Source organism: Hyperolius riggenbachi, chromosome 9, assembly GCF_040937935.1.
Source record: "Hyperolius riggenbachi isolate aHypRig1 chromosome 9, aHypRig1.pri, whole genome shotgun sequence".
In the NCBI taxonomy this organism is placed as follows: domain Eukaryota; kingdom Metazoa; phylum Chordata; class Amphibia; order Anura; family Hyperoliidae; genus Hyperolius; species Hyperolius riggenbachi.
Window position 1 is genome coordinate 39,302,240 of NC_090654.1, and position 21,254 is coordinate 39,323,493.

Below are 21,254 nucleotides of genomic sequence, written 5' to 3' on the forward strand. Positions count from 1 at the left end.
CTTCCCAATCATTGACTTTAGAGAGGAATGGACTGGGATGAAGCAATTCTGGGGTTCCGCCAAACTCACGTACATCTGATCCAAGGGGGTCAAGGATTTTCGCTCCACTGTTATACCCATAGTGCTCTGCATAGCAGACAACAAGTCCTTCATTAAGTTAGGTGCAAAGGCGAACTTCTGAGGAACCTCTGGGTTCTCCTCCTCTTCTCCAGAAATTTCCTCTAAAGATGAAATTTCTCCTTCCTCTCCCGATAATTCTGAATCCCCTGACTCATTATCCTTCCTTTTACGCTTAGCTGCAATCTGATGCGGTGAAGTGGGAACCTGTAAGGCTTCCCCTAACTGACTGGGCCCCTCAATCACCAGGGCTGGAGGATTTCCGTCTAAAGGAGCAGGTATAGTACCAGTAACAGAAGCTGAAGTAGAAGGAACTGCAGACTCCGCCAATGCAGAATCCTTTATCTCTTTAATGGCCGAGGCCATCTCAGACCGCATCCACCCCATCAAGTCCCTAAATACCACTGGGGATTCCTCTTTGACTACTTTCTCTCTACATGACTGGCAAAGTTTCTTTGTAGAGGAAGAATAGAAGCGTGAGTTACACATAACACAGCGTTTCTCAGTTCTGCCCGAAGCTTGTCCACCTTGAGTTTGCTGAGATACCGATTTATCCTTGTCTTTATCACTTTTATAGGGTTTAGGCTAAAAGAGAAATAAAGAGACTATCAGCCTTACAAGGTGGACCCAGACACTTACAAACAGCCCTCTCAAGGCCTGATAACCTTTAGCTCACCAGAGAGGGGATAGCGCCAGACTCCGCAGAAGTCAGAGGAGAAGGGCCTACAGCGTCCTCCATGATCACCGACAGCAATGGTGATCGTGGCTCAACATATACATATATATATACCTTCGGAATTACCTGCAGCTGAAGTCAATTCTCTTTCCCCGCAGCGGCCCCTGCCGCTAGCTGACACGTCATGCGGGACGCATGCGCATGACGTCACATCCGCCCGGAACTTCCGGTATGCGCTCCTGCCGCCATAAAGCTTCTGCATCTCTGGGAGAAGCCTCCTCCACGCTGTGCGCTGGACCAGCCGAGTCCCCTGCTCAGCCTTAGTATGCCCGCGCTGCACCGCTGCCCTCGCCGCCTGACGTAGTAGCACTGGAGACCTCTCAAAGCGTCCCATCCGGGACAGGAAAAACAACTGGATACCTTTGGTGGGTAACATCTTTATATACTACTCCTGCCTGCCTATTATGCAAGGAGGGGTGCTGTCAGGAGGACGTTCTGGGAAAATGCACCATGTATGGGCACTATAAGCCCTTGCTTTTTCATTTCATGTTACAGAAGTAATGCTCAGGCACTGGCAAAGGAAGGGGGGGGGGGGGGGCTGGGTGCTACTCAGGCCCTAACTCTGCCCATTCTTCCCTTCTTATGGGAGTTTTGCAGGTCGTTTTCGTTTAAAAACTCGTTGACTTGTATTAAGAAAAAAACAAAAAAAAAACAAAAAAAACCCCCACTAAAATGGACACGATTACGATATTTCAAAAATTGCAACTGCGGCAATTTTACACAGATTTTAATGCAAGTCAATATAATTTTTTTTTTTTTAAACAAAAACCACCCACAAAACATTCTCTGGCGTCCAAGGGCCCCTTTTCCTCTGCTGCCTGCGATAACGCCGCTTACATACAAAAATCTTCACTAGCCGCGAACCAAGCCAGATCGCGGTGAAAATCGTGCAGCCCGACGTTTGTGCGCGTGGAAAAAGCGCCACGCAGCAGTGGGAAGTGAGCACTGCGATTTACATGTAAATCACCGTTCAGTAAATCTGCTGCGATACACTTTTTGAAGCAGATCGCTGGCAGTGGAATAGTGCACTTAGTGTCTAGACATTACCCAGGTAAGCAGAGTTCCCAATAAGAGAAGCAGAGCGTGCAGATGGAATGAATGCAACACAGATGCTTACCATCCCCATTTATAATATGAATGAGTAGCCTCAGGTAGTTCTGCGTCTGCTTCACCAAATCCCAGCTCTGCAAAAAGAGCAGCAAGATGAACACATTTGTCAGCTAAAATAAAAACAGCATGGAAGCCACAGAGCAATAAAAATACTTGAATATGCAAGTTTAGGAGTCGACAGGCCGTAAACTGTCCTGCCTAGAATCACTGAAGGCGGAGCAAGCAGTGGCAACAACATGCTAAATGCAGCAACCAGTCACAGCTCCAGTTTGAAAGGGAGCCTGTTTGAGCTTTAAAGGAGAACAGTAGAGAGGCATATGGAGGCTGCCATATTTATTTCCTTTCAAGCAATACCAGTTGCCTGGCTAACCTGCAGATCCTCTACCTCTAATACTTTTAGCCCTAGACCCTGAACAAGCATGCAGCAGATCAGGCGTTTCTGACTTTGTCAGAGCTTGCAAGATTAGCTGCATGCTTGTTTCTGGTGCGATTCACACTACTGCAAGCAAATGGCTCAGCAGGGCTTCCAGGCAACTGATATTGCTAGAAGGAAAAATTAATATGGCAGCTTCCATATACCTCTCACTTCAGTTCTCCTTTAAAGGGAATGTGGAATGAGGGGAATATGGAGGCTGAAATTATGGTGACCATACGTCCCGCTTTACCCGAGACGCGTCCCGCCTTCGGGGGCGCTGTCCCAGGCTGCATGAGGTCCCGGGAAACGTCCCGCTTTTAGCAGCGGGACGTCCCGGCCTCGGGACTCTGGCCACCGTACAATGAACTGGCGCAGCGTCTCCTAGACGCTGCGCTAGTTCATTCCCCGCAGCCCCGCTCCAGCAGCCTGCATTGTCCTCCTCCGGCAGGCACAGGTAGAGCAGGGCTACGGGAAGATGGCGTCCGGAGGCGGAGCCCTGTACCGGAGACTATTTGTGTCTCCAGTACAGGGCTCCGCCTCCGGACGCCATCTTGCCGTAGCCCTGCTCTGCCTGAGTGCCTGTGAGCCCGGGGAGCTGTGCACACACAGGAGAGGTCGGCCGGCCGACTTATGTCAGGTCAGGGCAGAGAGCAGTTATATATTCCTGTCCTGGACAGCTTCTTCTCTTCCGCCACTGGCGGCTCTGAACTGATGACAGGTCTTCTGTGTCCCAGTCACATGACGGAATCGGGGCCCTAGGAGACAGCGTTACAGCGCCACCCAAGAGTATCTTCCATCACCACTCTTACACTACTGGGTGGCACTGTAACGCTGACACAGTCTACTGGTCCCAATCACATATCATGTGATCAGAACCCAGAAGACCTGTCGGGGTTGCATCGCCGTTGTGGTGGAGAGAAGAATCCGATCCAGCCGTCTGGACAGGCAACTGTGGGGGACATTTATCAAGAGTGTCAGACAAAATATTAGTAGGTTTTTAGAAATCTGTGCAGAACGGTCTCAGACATGACAAAAAAAAAAAAAAAAAATCACTAAAAATAGTGCAGATTCTTTCTTAAACTGTTAGGAATAGGAGGAGTTAGGAAGGTTTCTCAGACAGCGCAGTGTATGAGGGGAATTTCTGTTGCTGAGGTAACCAATATATCTGCTGTATTGTATCAATGCCCAGGACTGGAAGGGTTAAGCACAGAACAGCTACACAGGACACCTGGCAGAAGGGGGAGGCGCACGTCACAAATCATGCCTAGCCTGCACGGCTGCACTATCTGAACAACTGCTATTAAGCACTTCTGAAGCAGTTTAGGGATAGATTTGCACTTTTAACTGTAGTGCAGCTCTAGAAATTCACACTAAACTGTCACTATTAAGTAGGATTTAGGAATCTTATCATGCAGAACAGTTCACCAGCTGGTTAGAAGTGTTTAAGAAGAAAAAGAAATGCTTTGATATATCTGGCCCTATGAACGCTCCCTGACGCCCACTCTCCCTATCCTGCTAGCCTACCAGGCTGGGGGAGGCACACTTCCCCAGTGGTAGGAAAAATTCAATGCCCAGTTTACTTTGACTGCTAAAAAATTAAATTGGGGGGTGCACAACTCCAAGCCAGGAAAGCTGAAAACCTATTGTGTATAGTGCAGTCGAGGCTCTGGCAGCATCCAACCAAGACACACAGGTGTCAGTCTAAAGGGGACTGCAGGTAATTTACCTACTAAAACGGGCTATGCTTTATTATTTAGTGAGTCACTTCATATTATTTAGATTTAAGGAGTCACTTCATAATAAATGTCAGCAGTAAAAGTGTGACCCATCCATCTCTAAAAGTGCAGACGTGTTACCTGCCAGTGCTGATTAATTAAAGAGAACATATATGCACTGAGCAGACTCCACCTTCATCAGATCCTTACTATGTTAGAAATGAGGACGTGTGTAGATGGGGATGTGACAGTCCCTGGATGATTATGTTTAGTGCACAGCAGCCCCCATGTGTTCCCCTGCTGGCTCATCACTGCAGCACCAGCCAGCTCAGCATTTCCCTGCTGTCAGCCTGCTGGGTTCTGTCCCAATTCTGACAGTCTGCAGACCTGCTGGCTAGAGGAATCCAGGAGCTCGGCTACAGCAGGACTGTGCCAGGAATGGTGGGCCGGACTTAACCCTTCAGCAGCCAATTTAGAGCCTTGCAAATGCTCCAGGCCAATTTAGTTTAGCACTTTTATTTCTTAGCTACATTTCCTAGCTCCTAATGAATACTGCTGTAATGTGTATTTTTGGTCACTTGTCACTAGGGGCAGTGTGACATCAACAGAGGACTTCTGCTTTCAGTTTCTATATCCTCTACCAGCAGAGAGACATCAAAGCATTTCAAATATTTACAGCACAACTTCTGCTGGCTGGCTGAGGTCAAAAGCAGTCCACTATCTCAAAAGAGAGAATTCATTTGAAGCTGCTAATGTGTTAAAAAGAAACTATCATAATGATAATGTCATGACTAAAATGGATTATTTTTTACAATATTAATTTATAGAATAGTTAGTCAGCGTTTGCCTTTTATAAATGCTTTACCCTCCCCAATTTACCTTCTGAACATTTATGACAGGTGGGGACATCTTTAGTGGTGGCAGGTGCATCTCTGTGGAATGTTAGTTTACTTGCAGAGGGAGATATTGCATGCAAAGCAGTTGGAAAAGACGTTATTTCCCACAATGCAACGAGGTTCACAGACAGAAAACTGTGAGGGCCATGGTCATGACATCACATTGTGGGAGGATTTCACACATGCATGTCAAAACACGCAACATCGGCATACAGAACTCCCTTTCCTTGTCTTGCAATAGTTTTAAAGAGGAACGCCAGTGAAACGAATGTAATAAAAAAGTGCTTCATTTTTACAATATTGATGTAGTCAGTGTTTGCCCATTGTAAAATCTTTCCTCTCAATGATTTACATTCTGACATCACATGGTGACATTTTTACTGCTGGCAGGGGATGTCAGTGGAAGGAGATGTTGCTTGCTTTTTTTGGCAGTTGGAAACAGCTGTAAACTGCTATTTCCCACAATGCAATGAGGTTCACAGACAGGAAACTGTCAGGACCATGGTCCTGACATCACACTGTGGGAGGGGTTTCGCCACAATATCCGCCATACAGCTCCCCCTGATGACCCGTTTGAGAAAAGGAATAGATTACTCATGGGAAAGGAGGGGGGGGGGTTCAGCTACTGATTGGGATCTGACATTACACTGTGGGAGCCTTGTTGCATTGTGGGAAATAACAGATGTTTCCAACTGCCATGTCCTTCCAGTGATATCTACCAGCAGTAAAAATGTCACCATGTGATAAATGTCAATGTAAATCAGGGAGAGGAAACATTTTACAATCAGCAAACACTGACTAAATCATGTATACATAATTATTGTAAAAATGAAGCACTTCATTACATAATTTTCACTGGAGTTCCTCTTTAAAAAGAACCTAAACTGAGCAGGATATGGATTTTTCCTTTTAAAATACTACCAGTTGCCAGACTCTCCTGCTGATCCTGTGTCTCTAATACTTTCAGCCACAGCCCCTGAACAAGCATGCAGACCTGGTGCTCTGACTGAAGTCAGACTGGATTAGCTCCATGCTTGTTTCAGGTGTGTGGTTCAGTCACTACTGCAGCCAAAGAGATCAGCAGGACTGACAAGCAACTGGTATTGTTTAAAAGCAAACATCCATATCCCTCTCAGTTAAGGTTCCCTTTAAGGGCTCTGCCTTTGACATGGGAGACCAGGGATTTGAATCCTGGCTAGGGTCAGTACCTATTCAGTAAGAAGTCCTTGGGTGAGACTTGCTAACACTGCAGGGTGGCCTCTTGAGCGCGCCCTTAGTGGCTGCAGCTCTTGAGCACTTTGAGTCCAACAGTAGAAAAACCCAAATGTTAGGATGATTATTATTATTGGATATTATCAGTAGAGGTGGGCATTACCAGCCATCTCAGCAGACTTTAATCTAGCGTGTGTACAGGCCTGAAATGTGCCCAGGTGATAACAGGATGAGAAAATCTAATTTACAGAGTGTGTTTAGGAATGGCAGCCTCTGGTCTCTTCCATGACAAATTCCTCAGCAGATGGAAGTGGCAGACAATGCTGTGATGTTCGGTGAAAATGTTGTTTCTGAGAGGGTTAAGAAAAATACAATTGCAGACGCTCCCAGGGGCCTGAGAGAGACACCTGTGAAACGAGCCTCAATTAGACTTGTCGAAGCAAAACCCATTAATATAACCTGCCCACAGCGCTACCTGCAGAGCGCTGACCCACTTTCCCGAGCCAGTCACGTGTGACAGCCCCACAGGCTGCTACGGATGGAATACCCCAAAGGTTGCACACGGCGGGGGGAGACCTGCCCGATCAGGACACAGCTTTATGTAAACCGACCAAGCTCTGAATCTGCCCTCCCTTTATCCTTTTGTCTCCTGTGGTGTAGAGCAGCGGAACCTTCAGGGGAAACAGAAAGGGCAGCCGACAGTTCAGATAGAGGAGAGCCAGGATGGGAGAGAACCTCCCACACGCAAGGCTTGTGTTTAGAAGCCATTGCTGGTTAGGATTGGCTGAAGTCTGATTTCGTCGCTTGCTTACCTGGTATTCCCGCCAGTCGATGTTTAAGTTCTTTGTCAAACAGGGTGGGATATTTAAGGGAGCATCCACGTAATCCTGAAAAGGATGGGAAGGTAAACTTACTGGCCATGGAAGAAAAACTAAGTCTTTACATTACAAACGCCATTTATTATCAAAAGGCTTGAAGCGGACCTGAACTCAGAACTTCCTCTCTGCTCTAAAAGATAAGCAACAGCATAACAACATTTAAAGAGGAACGGTCACGAAAATCTTAAAGATTAAAACACATACAAATAGGAAGTACATTTTTTCCCAGAGTAAAATGAGCCATAAATGACTTTTCTCCTATGTTGCTGTCACTTACAGTAGGTAGTAGAAATCTGAGAGGAGCGACGACAGGTTTTGGACTAGCCCATCTTTTCATAGGGTTTTATTTTAAAAAGCACTTAGTAAATGGCAGTTGGTTTGTCCAACTGCCAAAATAGTGTGCAGCGAGCAGGGAGGCTGGCCAGCATCTTTGTATAAATCTTTATAATGACATTCCCTGAAAATGATTAAGGGCCTTTTTCCACCAGCGCGTTTGCGCTGGCTGAATCGCAAAAACGCAAACCGCTAGCGATTTTACAATCGCTACGGTTTGGTTTCTAGCATAGGAATCGCGGTAGGTCATTTCCACTACCGCGATTCGTTTTTGTCAGGAACGCGAACGCGCGGCGGATCGATATTTGCCGCGATTTTGCTATGCAGTGCATAGCAAAATCGCGGCAGCGAACGTCGGGGAATCGCCGGTAATTGCGATTCAGCAATCGCTAGCGTTCAGCGTGAACGCTAGCGATTGCAAGTGGAAAAGGGCCCTAAGGGCCATGCTTAGAATCCCCCATGAAGAGATGTACTAGCCCAAAACCTGTCGGTAATGTCAGATTTCTACTACCTACTGTAAGTGACAGCAACATAGGAGAAAAGTAATTTATGGCTCATTTTACTCTGGAAGAAAAGTACTTATTTGTATGGAGTTTTACATTTTAAAATTCTCTTTTTAAGAAAAAAAACATCTTTGTTACCTTTCCAAATCTCACCAGCTGTGGAGCCGGTTGGGCAGGAAGCTGTGAGTCTTCCCATAAGGGGTGTGCATGAGTCAGAAGTATTTCTGTGCAGCGCATCACTTTATATGTGCATACATTCCAAATAGATGGAGCTCTTCTGTGCATCAGTATACAGATATGCACATCTAAAGGGATACTGAAAAGCCTTTTTAAAATGTCTCATTTTCCTGCTCTGTCCTACTCGAGTACCGCCTGCCAAAGCATCAGATCAAATGGGGTGAGAAGCAGGGCTGTATGGCTCTCCCTATAGCAGGTATGTCAAACCGATCTTACGAGGGCCGAGATCCTCACACATTTTTGACACAGCTCAAATGAATTGATGGGTCTGAATCAGGAAAGGTGTGGTCCATCAGGTAGAACACATTCCTTTCTTTCTCAGTCCATCCTAAACACTGGCATGGATCTGGCCCTCCAGGCCTGGAGTTTGACACATGTGCCCTATAGGCTGTCTGCTACACCTGTCAACTTACCAAATTGAGATTGTAAGTAAGCAGCTGGTCAGAGCTGGAGATAAATACAGAACACTTATTTGATTTACTGAATGCATGAGGCTGGTCCACACACTGGAAACAAGAGTCAGCGATGCGTCGCGCCTGATGCACCGTCAAAAACGGGCCTTCAGGAAATGTCTGGCCACCGGCCAAGCAGGAAGTGACATGTGCTTGCCGTCACTTCCTGCTGCGGGTATGCAGATTTGCACGGAAGCATATTGCTAAAATACACTTCCGTGCATGCACATCAGCGGTTTTTGTTTTGTTTTTACAATCCACGCGTTGCCATAGACTAACATGACTTTAGAGCAAATGCAGAATCCGTGTGGTAACAAAGTTCTGGCCCTGCATTGGGGATGCGGTGAAACAGTCAGTTCGGTAACGATGCGCCATAACGTCCCAGTATGAAAGTCTCCATAGACTTTCATCGCATGGCAGTGGGGTCCAGTAAGAATATTGCACTGCCTCGGTGTGAAAGGGTCCTCAATCTTTGTGAATTGCAGTTTGACATTTTTTGAGACATTTACCACACAGGTCAGTAGTTTACCTCAATAGCCGGAAATGTTGCTTTTCCGTGCAGCAATAGGTTTAGTGAATTGGCATTTGGCAAGATGATCGGTAAAATCAGCTGCTTTCTGCATTACGGAATGTGGTAATGCTTAGTGAATTCAGGCCTTTGTCACTAGAGATGGTTGTATTCTGCTTTAGCTGTCTAGTTTTAGATAATCCAGCTCAGACTACAAAACGCCAGCACAGAACAGCAGTGAGCTTAGTGCCAGCATGTACGGCTTTTACCAAGTCTGGTGCGACTGGTTTAATCCGGCTGCATGTTTCTACCATAAACCATTGAGCTGAGTGTGCAGCGACCCACAGCACCATATTTTAGTGAACATGAAGGCAATCTATTCTGCCTGCCGAGAACAGGACCTACCTGTTTCCAGTTAAACACGAGGCCTTCAGCAGCATAGTCCCGGTCTTTGTAATCTTTAAAGAATTCACAGCCTGAAAATACAAGTGGAAGCACTGAGAAACCGTTTATTATCTACATAAGACTGAAGTAATGAGAAAACAGAGCAATGACAAAGGTGGGAATGAGGAACATTACCACATCACACTAGAGCACAGGTGTCAAACACAAGGCCCATGGGCCGGGTGCAGCCCTTCTTGCCATTTTATGTGGCCTTGGAGAGCTTCAAACACCCATCATTATAAGCAGTAACAGAATGACAGCCCACTGCCTTCCCATCCAGAGGAGTACACTGGGGACAGTGTTTTTGGTTAAAACATTGTCAGTTTGAGCTGGGGGGTGCAGCAACAGCTCATGGGACCCCCCCCCCCCCCAAAAAAAAAAAACATGTGACCCCCTCCTGGAATCCAACCCCCAGCCAGTGACAGAAGAACTGATACATGTGTACTTGAATATCACCATCAATACTGATAGATGTTGCACAGAAACTGGGGGAGGCCCCTGCCCTTGCACGCTTACACTGGGGAGTTGGGGAGTAAACAAAGGTGTTAGCAGATGAGGCAGTGAGCTTTTAATTCTAGCTATAGCAAATTATAAGCTTGTCTGAAAAGGTGTGTCTTGAGGGTAGGTTAGAAAATTTCCTATGCTTGGAGCATGACGGATAGGCTGTGGTAGAGAGTTCCAATGGAGAGGGGAAACTCGTGAGAAGTCCTAGATGCAAAATCCACAAATGCGCAGAAATGCGTGCAACCATGCATTGAGATTCCGTAGTGAATCACAATGCATGGATAGAAACAGATAGTGCAGTCTATGCGCTCTCTAGTGTCCCTGAAATCCGCATTTGGGTGGCTGACAATGCAGCCAAAGCGCATGGATTGAAACGAGGCCTAATCTGTTCATCAAAAGATAAATTGTATAATCCTGCATCAACTCGAAATTCTTTGCATCTCATTGACCAACCCTACTAAAAGCCTAATGCTGAGAACACACGATGAAACTTCCACTCTGATCGATGCGCATAGGACGAATATTTCCGATCTGTCTGATAGTTTTCTGATTGATAAAGGGATTGATTTTGCAGTTATATTTGGAAAATCGATCCCATTATCGATCGGGAGCAGTTTGGACATGTACACACGATTCAACTTCCTGTCGGATTAAAAGTTGATCGGACAGGAAATATCATCATATTCCCAGCATAAAGCCCGGGACACACCATGCAATTTTTACTTCAGATCCTATTTGAGGAAGGGATTAGAATGATATTCAGACCTGACATTGATCAGATTTAGAAGAAAGTTAGACTCCATGCGTTTTTTTTTCTTCAAATTACTCGCGTATAAGCCTAATTTTTCAGCACAAAAAAGGTGTGCTGGAAAGTTTTCCCCTCGGCTTATATGCGAGTCAGCGGAGCAGAATGGATGGTGGAGCAGGTATTGCTAGAAGAGGAGCGTAAGGATCTTTCACTAGTGATCCTGCTCTTGCCAGCTGGCTCCCTGCTGTGTCCGTGCCCCCCATACCCTGCAACATGGTGTGCAGAGTGTGCTGCTCAAGACTACCTGTGTCCCCCTGGCTTGTGGAGCAGAGAGTGCAAGCAACGTGGCAGCAGCGCAATGATCGGATCCTTCCTGTGTGGCAATTGCTGTGTCTCATATCTATGATGCCATCTAGTGGCATCTTAAAGAAACACTGAAGAGAGAAATGTATGGAGGCGGCCATATTCATTTCGTTTTAATCAATACCAGTTGCCTGTCAGCCCTGCTGATCTATTTGGCTGCAGCAGTGTCTGAATCACACCAGAAACAAGCATGCAGTTAATCTTGTCAGATCTGACAATGTCAGAAACACCTGATCTACTGTATGCTTGTTCAGGGTCTATGGCTAAAAGTAAGAAGAGGATTAAGCAGGATAGCCAGGCAATTGGTATTGCTTAAAAAGGAAATAAATATGGCAGCCTCCATCTCTCTCGCTTCAGTCGCCCTTTAAGAGACAACTGTATCATTGTAGGAGCACATCTGGATATGGGGAGGGGGGCTGGCTTGTACTGGGAGCGCATCTGTCTACTGTGGAGGCAGCTTATACACAAGTAAATAGCTTTTTTTCCGGGTTTCTGAGGGAAAAGTGGGTACCTTGGTTTATACATGGGTCGGCTTATATGAGAGTATATACGATGCACATGTAATGATAGCTAATTTTAGGCAACGGTCCTCTTTATGCTGGGCACACACTTCAGACAGTCACCCAGCAGATATCAGGATGTGATCCCTTAGGGCAACAGTTTAGGGCTGAGGCTGCACTGACACGTTGCCAGTTCCTTGAGAGGGATACGGTAATACTACTATACCCGCCTACTGCAAAGATTTAAAGTAAGTAAACGTGTGATTAGTCCTAAAAACACATGGATGTTTGTGTTAGGCCTCGTTCACACTATACGCACTGCTGTGCGCATTTCAGCAGTGTGTATAGTGTGTGATCAGTAAAAACAGACAGCACTTCACCAGTTCAGACTATGCACACTGCTATCGCACCGCTGGACGCATTTTTGACAAAGAGTATCGCTGATCCCATTTACTGTAATTATTATTATGATTATTAATTGTGTTTATAAAGCGCCAACATATTACGCAGCGCTGAATGAATGTAATAAATGGGATCAGCAACGCAGATGATCCAAAGTTTCAACCAGAACATTCGTGGTACCACATGTATTTTCGAGATTGCCGCAATTCCAGGCTAAAAAGATCGGAAAGTCCGAAAAAATTGGTTGGTTAGAAAAATTGAGAAATATGTACTGAATAGTTACATAACTTTTTTGTTCCGGTTGAATACAATTTCACAATCCGTACACACCATACAATTCTTGATAAAATTGGTCTGAATTTTCCATCATGTCCAACCTTAACTGCTTGCCGACCGCTCCACATTGATTGGCGTGAACCGCTCTCTATGGGGCTAGCATTAGATCGCGCGTGCTGCTGTGGGCGCTTATCCGCTTGGAAGGCAGAGTGGAGCTCCGCCTTCAGTCTCCCAGCAGCAATCGCCACTTGGAGACTGTTAGACGGCGAAACCGCCATCTAATAACTATGTACAGCGCTGCGATCTACAGCAGTGCTGTACTGGGGACAGCCGTATGACACGGTTGTCCCCCTGGCACGCACTACAGTGATCCGCTGTCATAGGCTGAAGCCTATGACAGCCGATCACACTGATTGGCTAGCCGGGGGAGGGAGGGAGGGAGATAGAAAAAGATAAATAAAATTGGCTATTTTAAAAAAATCAAATATTTATATATTTAAAAAAAAAACATTGAGGGAGCGATCAGACCCCACTAACAGAGAGGGGAGAAATCACTTGTGTGCTGTCAAAATAAGCGCTACTTACTCAGGGCTTCCTCCAGCCCCAAGTTCCCAGCATGTCCCTCGCCGCAGCCGGTCGCCACAGCTCCATCCCGGTCCCCGGCGATGAGGTCGGCCTGTATTGCGCCTGTGGCGCTGTCAATCACAGCCACGTGGCCCGGAGCGGACTGCCTTCATTGCCGGGGACGGAGCTGCTGCGAACGGCTGCGGCGAGAGACATGCTGGGAGCTTGGGGCTGGAGGAAGCCCTGGGTAAGTAGCGCTAATTTTGATAAATTTGCCTAATAACTCCTTTAAAGCTGCAGTGGCCTATTTCAGTAAAAATGGCCAGGTCACTAGGAGGGTTTAATACCATGGTCCTCAAGTGGTAAAAAAAACAAAACAAAAACAAAAACACAAAAACGGGGAAATTCGATTGGATTTCTTGATCAATAGCAAGAAAAACAAAAAAAAAAAAACGCATTCGATTTTTCGGGACAAGCGATCATATTTATCAAATTGGTGTAATATTGGATCTTTTAATTGTATGGTGTGTGGCCACCTTCAGTCTCACATGCAGCATGACAATTTATGTTCCCACTTTCCTATAGTACAAGTCAGGGGCGTAGCAATAGGGGGTGCAGAGGTAGCGACCGTATCGGGGCCCTTGGGGCAGAGGAGCCCCGAAGGGCCCTCCCTCAACTACAATATTAGCTCTCTATTGGTCCTGTGCTCATAATAATAACTTCTTTAGATACTTTGAATAGTAGAAACCATTAACAAGCTGTTTCCCATCCTCTTCTTGCACCTCTGACACTGTGGTTGCCATTGGCAGGTTTTGGTGCGCTGTATCAATCGTTATGTATAGAGTGCTTGGGGGGCCCAGTGTTCTCTCCAGGCTCTTTTAGCCGGGTGCTCCACCCGGCTAGTTTTGGTGAGCACCCGGCTGTCACCGGCTCACCTCCTATGCTGTGAGCAGAGTTGCGCACAGAAGCATTGGGCCCTGCATTCTCTCATCACGCCCCACCCGGCTACTTTTTGATGCCACCCGGCTGGAAAAAGTTTCTGGGGAGAACACTGGGGCCCCAATGTAAAACTTGCATCGGGGCCCGCAGCTCCTTAGCTACACCACTGGTACAAGTTACATAAAAACAACCACTTATTCCATAGAGATTTACCTGGATATGGAATGGACAGGATGGTGAAGTCAGCATACCGCTGGGCTTTATCCACTTTTTCTGATGACGTGACGCTGATGGGAGACAGAGCAAAAGTAATACACATCTTGAAGGCAGAATGACTGGATTTGCTATTGTAGATTTACTGGTGCTCTTTGAGGTGAACATAAATTAATGAGATAGACATTTTTAGGAAGATTAATACAATTTTTTTTTTTTAGATATCCCATGGTTTAATTTTATGTTTAAACATTTACAAAGTAGATTAATCGTTTTATTGTCCCTACTCAGTGAGAGTCTATTAAGTGTCCCAGAGTTAAAGTGAACCTGAACTCTTGCACAGGACAGAAGGAAAACAGATATGCACCCTTGTATGTATTTAAAGAGCTTAGCCTATGTAATTCCCCCCTCATTTGTGTCTAATCACAAGTTGTAATTTCATCACTCCCATGTCACATGACTGCCATGGCAGATAACCAGTGCTTTCAAAGGAGCTCAACAATAGGTCTGCTTCCATGAATTAGGAAGTTAAAAAAGAAAAAAAAAAAAAAAACAGTTCAGATTTTAGGATTTGTATCAGCTGTAACAATTTTTTTCTTTAAATGTGATTATGCTGTTGCTTATGTTTTAGAGCAGAGAGGAAGTTCTGAGTTAAGGTCCAATTTAAAATACATGAACTATTGACCTTTTTGTACCTTTCCATGCCCTCTACCAGGTAAACTTTTATGCCTCTGTCCCACTAAGACGTTGCGTTAGATGCGACGTTAAGGTCGCAAAAAGTGCCCCTAGCGCAACGCATGGTGGTGTTGAAGTTGGACGTCAGATTGAGCCGCGTTATGCGGCTCTTGATGCGTCCGTGATGCGTACCTTTTGACGCATGCGGACCACGTGGTCCCGCCAGCCAATCGCCGCACAAAGCGGCCGCTCCAGGAAGTAAACACTGCACGTCACACAGTGCAGTGAATATTAATTAGCCTTGTGGCTGGCCGCAATAGCGGACTCTCCCCTCCTCCAACATTACTGAGCAAGTGCAAAGAGTCTAACGCGGCTTAGCCGTGTATAACGTACTGCATGCAGTACTTTCACTTAACGTGCAGCGTTACTATGTAAAGCAACGTGGGCACTGTGAACAGCCCATTGATTTTTTCATTGCTGTGCAGTGGGGTGCGTTACAGGCTGCTCTAATGTGCGCCTGTAACGTCTTACTGTGAAAGCAGCCTTATGGCTGTAATCAGTGATGTTTACTATATTCCCAACAAGACAGAACCTGTTACATCCATGCCTAGAACTTAACTCTTTCAGGCAGCAAAATAAAAACAAACAGAAAGCTTGGTTATTAATATGTTTGACAGTACATACACCTGCTTATCTCAGAAGGTCACTTAGTGTACACTTTAAAGAAAACATGGCGGGAACTTTTTTTTCCCCACTTTTTACTTCCTAACAACGCAGTTGCCCGGCTGATCTTTTGGCTTTCATTTTAAAAACACAGCCAGTAAAGTCAGAACATGTTAAAAGAGGGGATATGGAGGATGCCATACTTCCTTTTAAACAATACCAGTTGCCTGGCATCCTGCAGACATGACTTGCATCAGTAGTGTCTGAAACAAGCATGTAGCTAATCGAGTCAGACTTCAGTCAGAAACATCTGATATGCATGCTTGTTCAGGGTCTATGGCCAAAAGTATTAGAGGATCAGCACCAGGCAAGCTGCAATGTTTAAAAGGAAATATTTCAGACTCCATATCTCACACTTTGGGTACCCTTTAAGGCAGAGCGGCGGATGTTAAAATGCTCCCATTAATACTGAAACAGGCCAGGAAGGGCTGATACTGTTCTGAAAAATCATGTGGATTCTTGTTCAACTGCCAAAGCATTTACTGCTGTAGAAGAAACACCTCAGTGGTTTTCAGTGTAGTGCCCAAAGTCCTCCTGCAAGAGTAAGGAAGCACACACAAATCAGACCACTATGTGCTGCCAAATGGAGGACTTGATTCCGTTTTGCAGAGCTAAATGAATCCAGAGGTTTCCCCCTCATGAGGCAAGTACGGTACCCCCCAGGGGCTCTTTTTTTTCCATTACAGGTTTACTTTAAGTTTACACAGCTATTAATACAGAGGAGACTACTTTTGATCTTATTCTACATAACACAACTGTTATATTCTTTTTTTGAATGTGCTTAGAAGATTGATGAACACTTGGCTATTAAGCCCTTAATGAGATGGAATACAGTCAGAAGGAAACACTACTTGGAACTGTTCATGTTTTGTATATATGCTGTATGATAAGCAAATACAATGTTTTATTAAAATCATATACGGAGTTCTCTGATTCATTTCAAGGTATACCGTCAATCTATAATTACTGTTATAGAGGGTTCAGATCCCGCTATGTCGGATTCATATGATAGCAACGCTGTAAAGTCTGGTCCTTTGAGTTAGCAATCATAAAAAAGGTAAAAAGCCGAACGGGTTTCTGACATTAGGACCCAGACTACGTTTTACAATATAATAATCAACACAGTCCCAATGTCCTAAATTGTGGCGTTTCGATTCAGTGCCTCGGCATAAACTTAAGCCCCCCCCCCCCCCAACTGCTCCCCAAATTGAGGAACCTATGGACTTGTGGGACCGGGGGCAATTGCCACCTTTGCCTTAAAGAGACTCCGTAACAAAAATTGCATCCTGTTTTTTATCATTCTACAAGTTCCAAAAGCTATTCTAATGTGTTCTGGCTTACTACAGCACGTTCTACTATCACCATCTCTGTAATAAATCAACTTATCTCTCTCTTGTCAGACTTGTCAGCCTGTGTCTGGAAGGCTGCCAAGTTCTTCAGTGTTGTGGTTCTGTGATGCATCTCCCCCCTCCAGGCCCCTCTCTGCACACTGCCTGTGTATTATTTAGATTAGGGCAGCTTCTCTCTTCTCTCTTATCTTTTACAAGCTGGATAAATCCTCCTCTGAGCTGGCTGGGCTTTCACATACTGAGGAATTACATACAGGCAGAGCTGTCTGCACTCTGCAGGAAGAAACAGCCTGACACTTCAGTGGAAGATAGCTGCAGGGGGAAAGAAACACACAAATGATCTCTTGAGATTCAAAAGGAAGGGTGTATACAGCCTGCTTGTGTATGGATGTATTTTCTATGTGTGGACATACTGTACATCAACCTACTTCCTGTTTTGGTGGCCATTTTGTTTGTTTATAAACAAACATTTTAAAACTGTTTTTAACCACTTTTAATGCGGCGAGGAGCGGCGAAATTGTGACAGAGGGTAATAGGAGATGTCCCCTAACGCACTGGTATGTTTACTTTTGTGCGATTTTAACAATACAGATTCTCTTTAATGGAAGCACCAGCCCTGTTTCGGTTAGGGATTCTCAGGTCAACTGAGATTCTTTATAACCTTCATATCCAAACTTACTTCAGTCCAAACTTCACCTTCTTGTTTTCCACCATCAGGTCACAGATGTATCGGACAGAGAGGTATCGCAGCAGCTTAATGTCATGACCCCTGACCTTGTCAAACAGCTGGGAGTCCCCGTTCCTACAGGAGACAAAAGGAAATCAGAAATCTGCATACATAGTTTACAGCCTTGTGTAGGGAGTAAGCATGCTATACAGATCTTAGCATTGCCATACAAGTACAGAGTGGTATAATGCAAGTCTTCACTGAAGAAGAAAGTGGAAGTTGCACTAGCAAATGAAAGCCACAAGTTGCCAATCAAAGCAAACCTGCGACTTCATGGCCAGTTTTACACCTGGCCAGTGCATTTGCAGTGCAATGCTCCGCCCCATTGCTCAAAACGTCACTCATAGGACCATGCGGCAGAGTGCGCTGACAGTCATATGCATAGCACCGCCCACCACTCATCCCTCACCCAGTGATGTACTCCCTGCTGGACAGGAAGTCAGTCATGGGGATTCCCGTCATTCCATGCATACCACCCAAAAAATTTCTGTCGCCCATTTACATTACTTCTGCCGCGGAAGTCAAACGGTAATGTATTGTTGATTTTGTGGCTGCTTGGCAGCCAATCAGGCACTTCAGGCGCAATGCGATGCAGTAGGTATGCAAGGTCCCATTGCCTTGCACTGTAGTTGTGTAACCCTGCGGTAAAACAGGGTAATGCAATGCATACTTGCTGGGCAAGTGTAAATGCACTGGACCCTCTGGAAGTTTGCAGCCGTGCTCCAGTCGGTGAAGGAATGCCGCTGCACACTGCACAGTAGCACACAGCTACTCCGGCTCAGTGGATAAAGCCAAGTGCCTCTGTGCTACTGCACATGTGCCAGGCGTCCAATGCAATGTGGCCATGCTTGTCCACAAATGGGAGTGAGGCTGGGACAGTGGCATTGCAATTGATCATTAACACACTGCTCCCCATTCCCTTCTTGCACCTCTGACACTGTGGTTGTCCTGATTGGTTTCGGTGTGCCGTATCAATTGTTATGTTTAGCATGCTTGGGGGGCCCCAATGCAGAACGTGCACTGGGGCCCACAGCTTCTTAGCTACGCCACTGGGCCGGGAACACATCTCAACTAACCTGTCAGAGGTACAGGGGGTCCCATCCCAGCACTGGATCAGTGGAGGTGAGGGGGACGGGGGAAGTCTCTGGGTTATGCAGTCTTGCCGCTACTGAGGCAAGTATGTAAATTGGACACGTTTTCCCCTTCAAGTACACTTTAAGACAACCATTGTAACAAATCAGCCGGCAGCTAGCCATTCCCTGAGATGCTGGGCGTTTCCACTTCCTGTGTCACTGAAGAAACTGCTTATCACTAACAGAGATATGCCCGTTTCTATATAAGCAGATCTAGGCAGATTGACTTCCCATGTGACTAACAAATGAGCTTCTGCTTTCTGAAGTCTACACCCCCCCCCCCCTCAGCATTCCAGCAGCTATTCACTTATCAGAGCTACAGGAGTCAACGGAACGCCACAATGGGGAATTTGATCATGCCAATTTCAGACTAGGCCCCTTGCGTTGTTGCTGCACCCAGGCTCAAAGTGACATTGTTTCAAACCGAAACACTGTCAATTTCTGGATGAGAAGGCAGTGTGCTGTTCTTTTCTTGCTTACAGTGATGCACATCTAAAGCTCTTGAGGGTCACATTCAGCCCGCGGGTCTTGTGTTCGACACTAGTGCACTAAAGCCTTATACACATGCTTGATGTTTGAAGCCAAGGCGGCTATTCAGGGTCGCCTCTGCTGAGAATCTAGTGTTTACAGCTGCCCCTGAGCCCCCCTATTGTCTACAGGATAATGACACATCTGAAGCCCTGACCACGAACAGAGAGTCCTCATACAGTTGTATCAGGCAAGTCAGGCATTCAGAGCCGCCTTTACAGAGAATCTAGCAGTGTTCTCAGTAGACTTTTTCCAACCGGGTGGCGTAAAAAAGTAGCCGGGTGGGGCGAGATGAGAGAAAGCAGGGCCGGTGCTTCTCTGCTCAACTCTGCTTACAGCAGAGAAGGTGAGCAGATGACAGCCGGGTGCTCACCTAAACTAGCCGGGTGGAGCACCTGGCTAAGGGCTTGTTTCCACTGTTGCGACGCGATTTCGGCCGCATTCCGACGCTTGTAAAACGCATGCGGATGCGTTTCCACATGCGTTTTTACCCGCGATTTCGCCTGCGATTTCGCATGGCAGGGTGCCATGCGAAATTAACCATGACACTGCCAGGGCTAAATAAAATTGAAAAAGGTGCGAAATCGCACGCGAAATCGCAGGTAAAAACGCATGTAACAAACGCATGCGTTTTTACTATTAAATACATTAGCGGCGATTCGCACGGATTCCCGACGCAGGCAAAATCGTTGCCTCTTTTGTGCGTTTTTTTCACGCTGAAAAAAACGCACCTCAACAACGCTACAGTGGAAACAGGCCCATCCACTTGTATTACATGTGCGGATCTGCATGCGTTGGACGCATGCAGATTCGCGATAGTGGAAACGAGCCCTCAAAGAGCCTGGGGAGAACACTGATCTTGGCCTCGATTCATCATTCTCTGAGATTCATCAAGGTTTTTCCTCATTCAGTGTGAATTCGATAATTCGGTAACCATTCGGTAAGGTGTCGATATTTCCATTTTACAGCGGTAATTTAACACAAGGCCATAAGATTCCCATGGAATTGTGGGTAAAAGGCAGTCCTTTGAACACTACGTAGCAACATTCTGAATAGGGCTTAACACCTGGACCAGGACTCTGGAAGTGGCTTGGGACAATCCCACAATTTTGCCAGCTGCAGCTTGATAGGAGCCTTTTCTAAAAAAAAATGTAGTGCAGCTAGCAAATTAGTTAACCCTGGCACTGCCTGTGTTCTCTTACAAGATGATTCAAGAGAAATGCAGATGTCCTGTTATAGCAAATAAATCTATTCTCTTGCAAATTGATGTAGTTCTAGACCTTATTCTTGCCCTTCTGCACCTTTGAATCACTCTCAGCTGATACATAACCACTTCAAATGGCTCCATCTTGTCTGTCAGCAATGATCTGACAGGAATAACGACAGAGCAGTGAAGGAGATAACTAATCCTAAATTTAACGATAAACCACACCCACTTTCATTTTCATGAATTGCACTTTCTTCCGTTTTAACGCATCACTAACGAATTATTACCGAATTATTACCGAATGCTCGCTAACAGCTGTAGATAAATTTGATGAATCCTGAAATCAACTTAACGAATTCGGTATTTTACCAAACTGTCGTTAACCAATTCGATAAGTCTTGATGAATCGAGGCCCTAGTGTCTGTACAGTTGCCCCTGAGCCCCTCCCTATTGTCTACAGGATACGACATCTGTGGAGCCCTGACCAGGAACTGCAGCCAGAGACAGTCCTCGTACAGCTGTATGAGGCAAGGCCAAATTGGGAGGAACTAGTTTACACAGTGCAGTTAACATTTTCCTTTTTCCAAAAAGCACAGATCTTCAATTTCACTGTAACAAAAAGGAGTTTATTAGCCAAGTCAATAAAAACTATTGGCTGGCAAAACTGTGAAATAGTATTGCACATCTAATGTGCATAATTATGTATACATACAGTATGTAGAATATAATTTGATCGTATTTTCCCCATACCTGGCTGCAGCTTCATCATCTGCTACGTCAGTATCTGCCCAGGCATCATCAGAGCCTCCTAGTGGAAGAATATAGGAAGAGGATGTTAGCACAATAC

The 21,254-nt window shown here is 45.7% G+C and overlaps 1 protein-coding gene across 5 annotated transcripts in view; it reads right to left on the reverse strand.

Moving 5' to 3' along the window:
• MTMR14 (myotubularin related protein 14) overlaps positions 1–21,254 on the reverse strand; it is a 107,254-nt gene that overhangs the window by 61,219 nt on the left and 24,781 nt on the right. For 4 of the 5 annotated variants that reach the window (XM_068252560.1, XM_068252558.1, XM_068252559.1 and 1 more), the window contains exons 5-10: positions 21,158–21,215; positions 17,492–17,614; positions 14,066–14,139; positions 9,518–9,588; positions 7,014–7,088; positions 1,971–2,037 (exon numbers count right to left, since the gene is read on the reverse strand). In XM_068252560.1, coding sequence (XP_068108661.1) covers positions 1,971–2,037; positions 7,014–7,088; positions 9,518–9,588; positions 14,066–14,139; positions 17,492–17,614; positions 21,158–21,215 — 468 coding nt within the window. Of the gene's footprint in view, positions 1–1,970; positions 2,038–7,013; positions 7,089–7,356; positions 7,441–9,517; positions 9,589–14,065; positions 14,140–17,491; positions 17,615–21,157; positions 21,216–21,254 lie in introns of those variants that run through there. The other variant, XM_068252561.1, reaches the window with a different exon arrangement.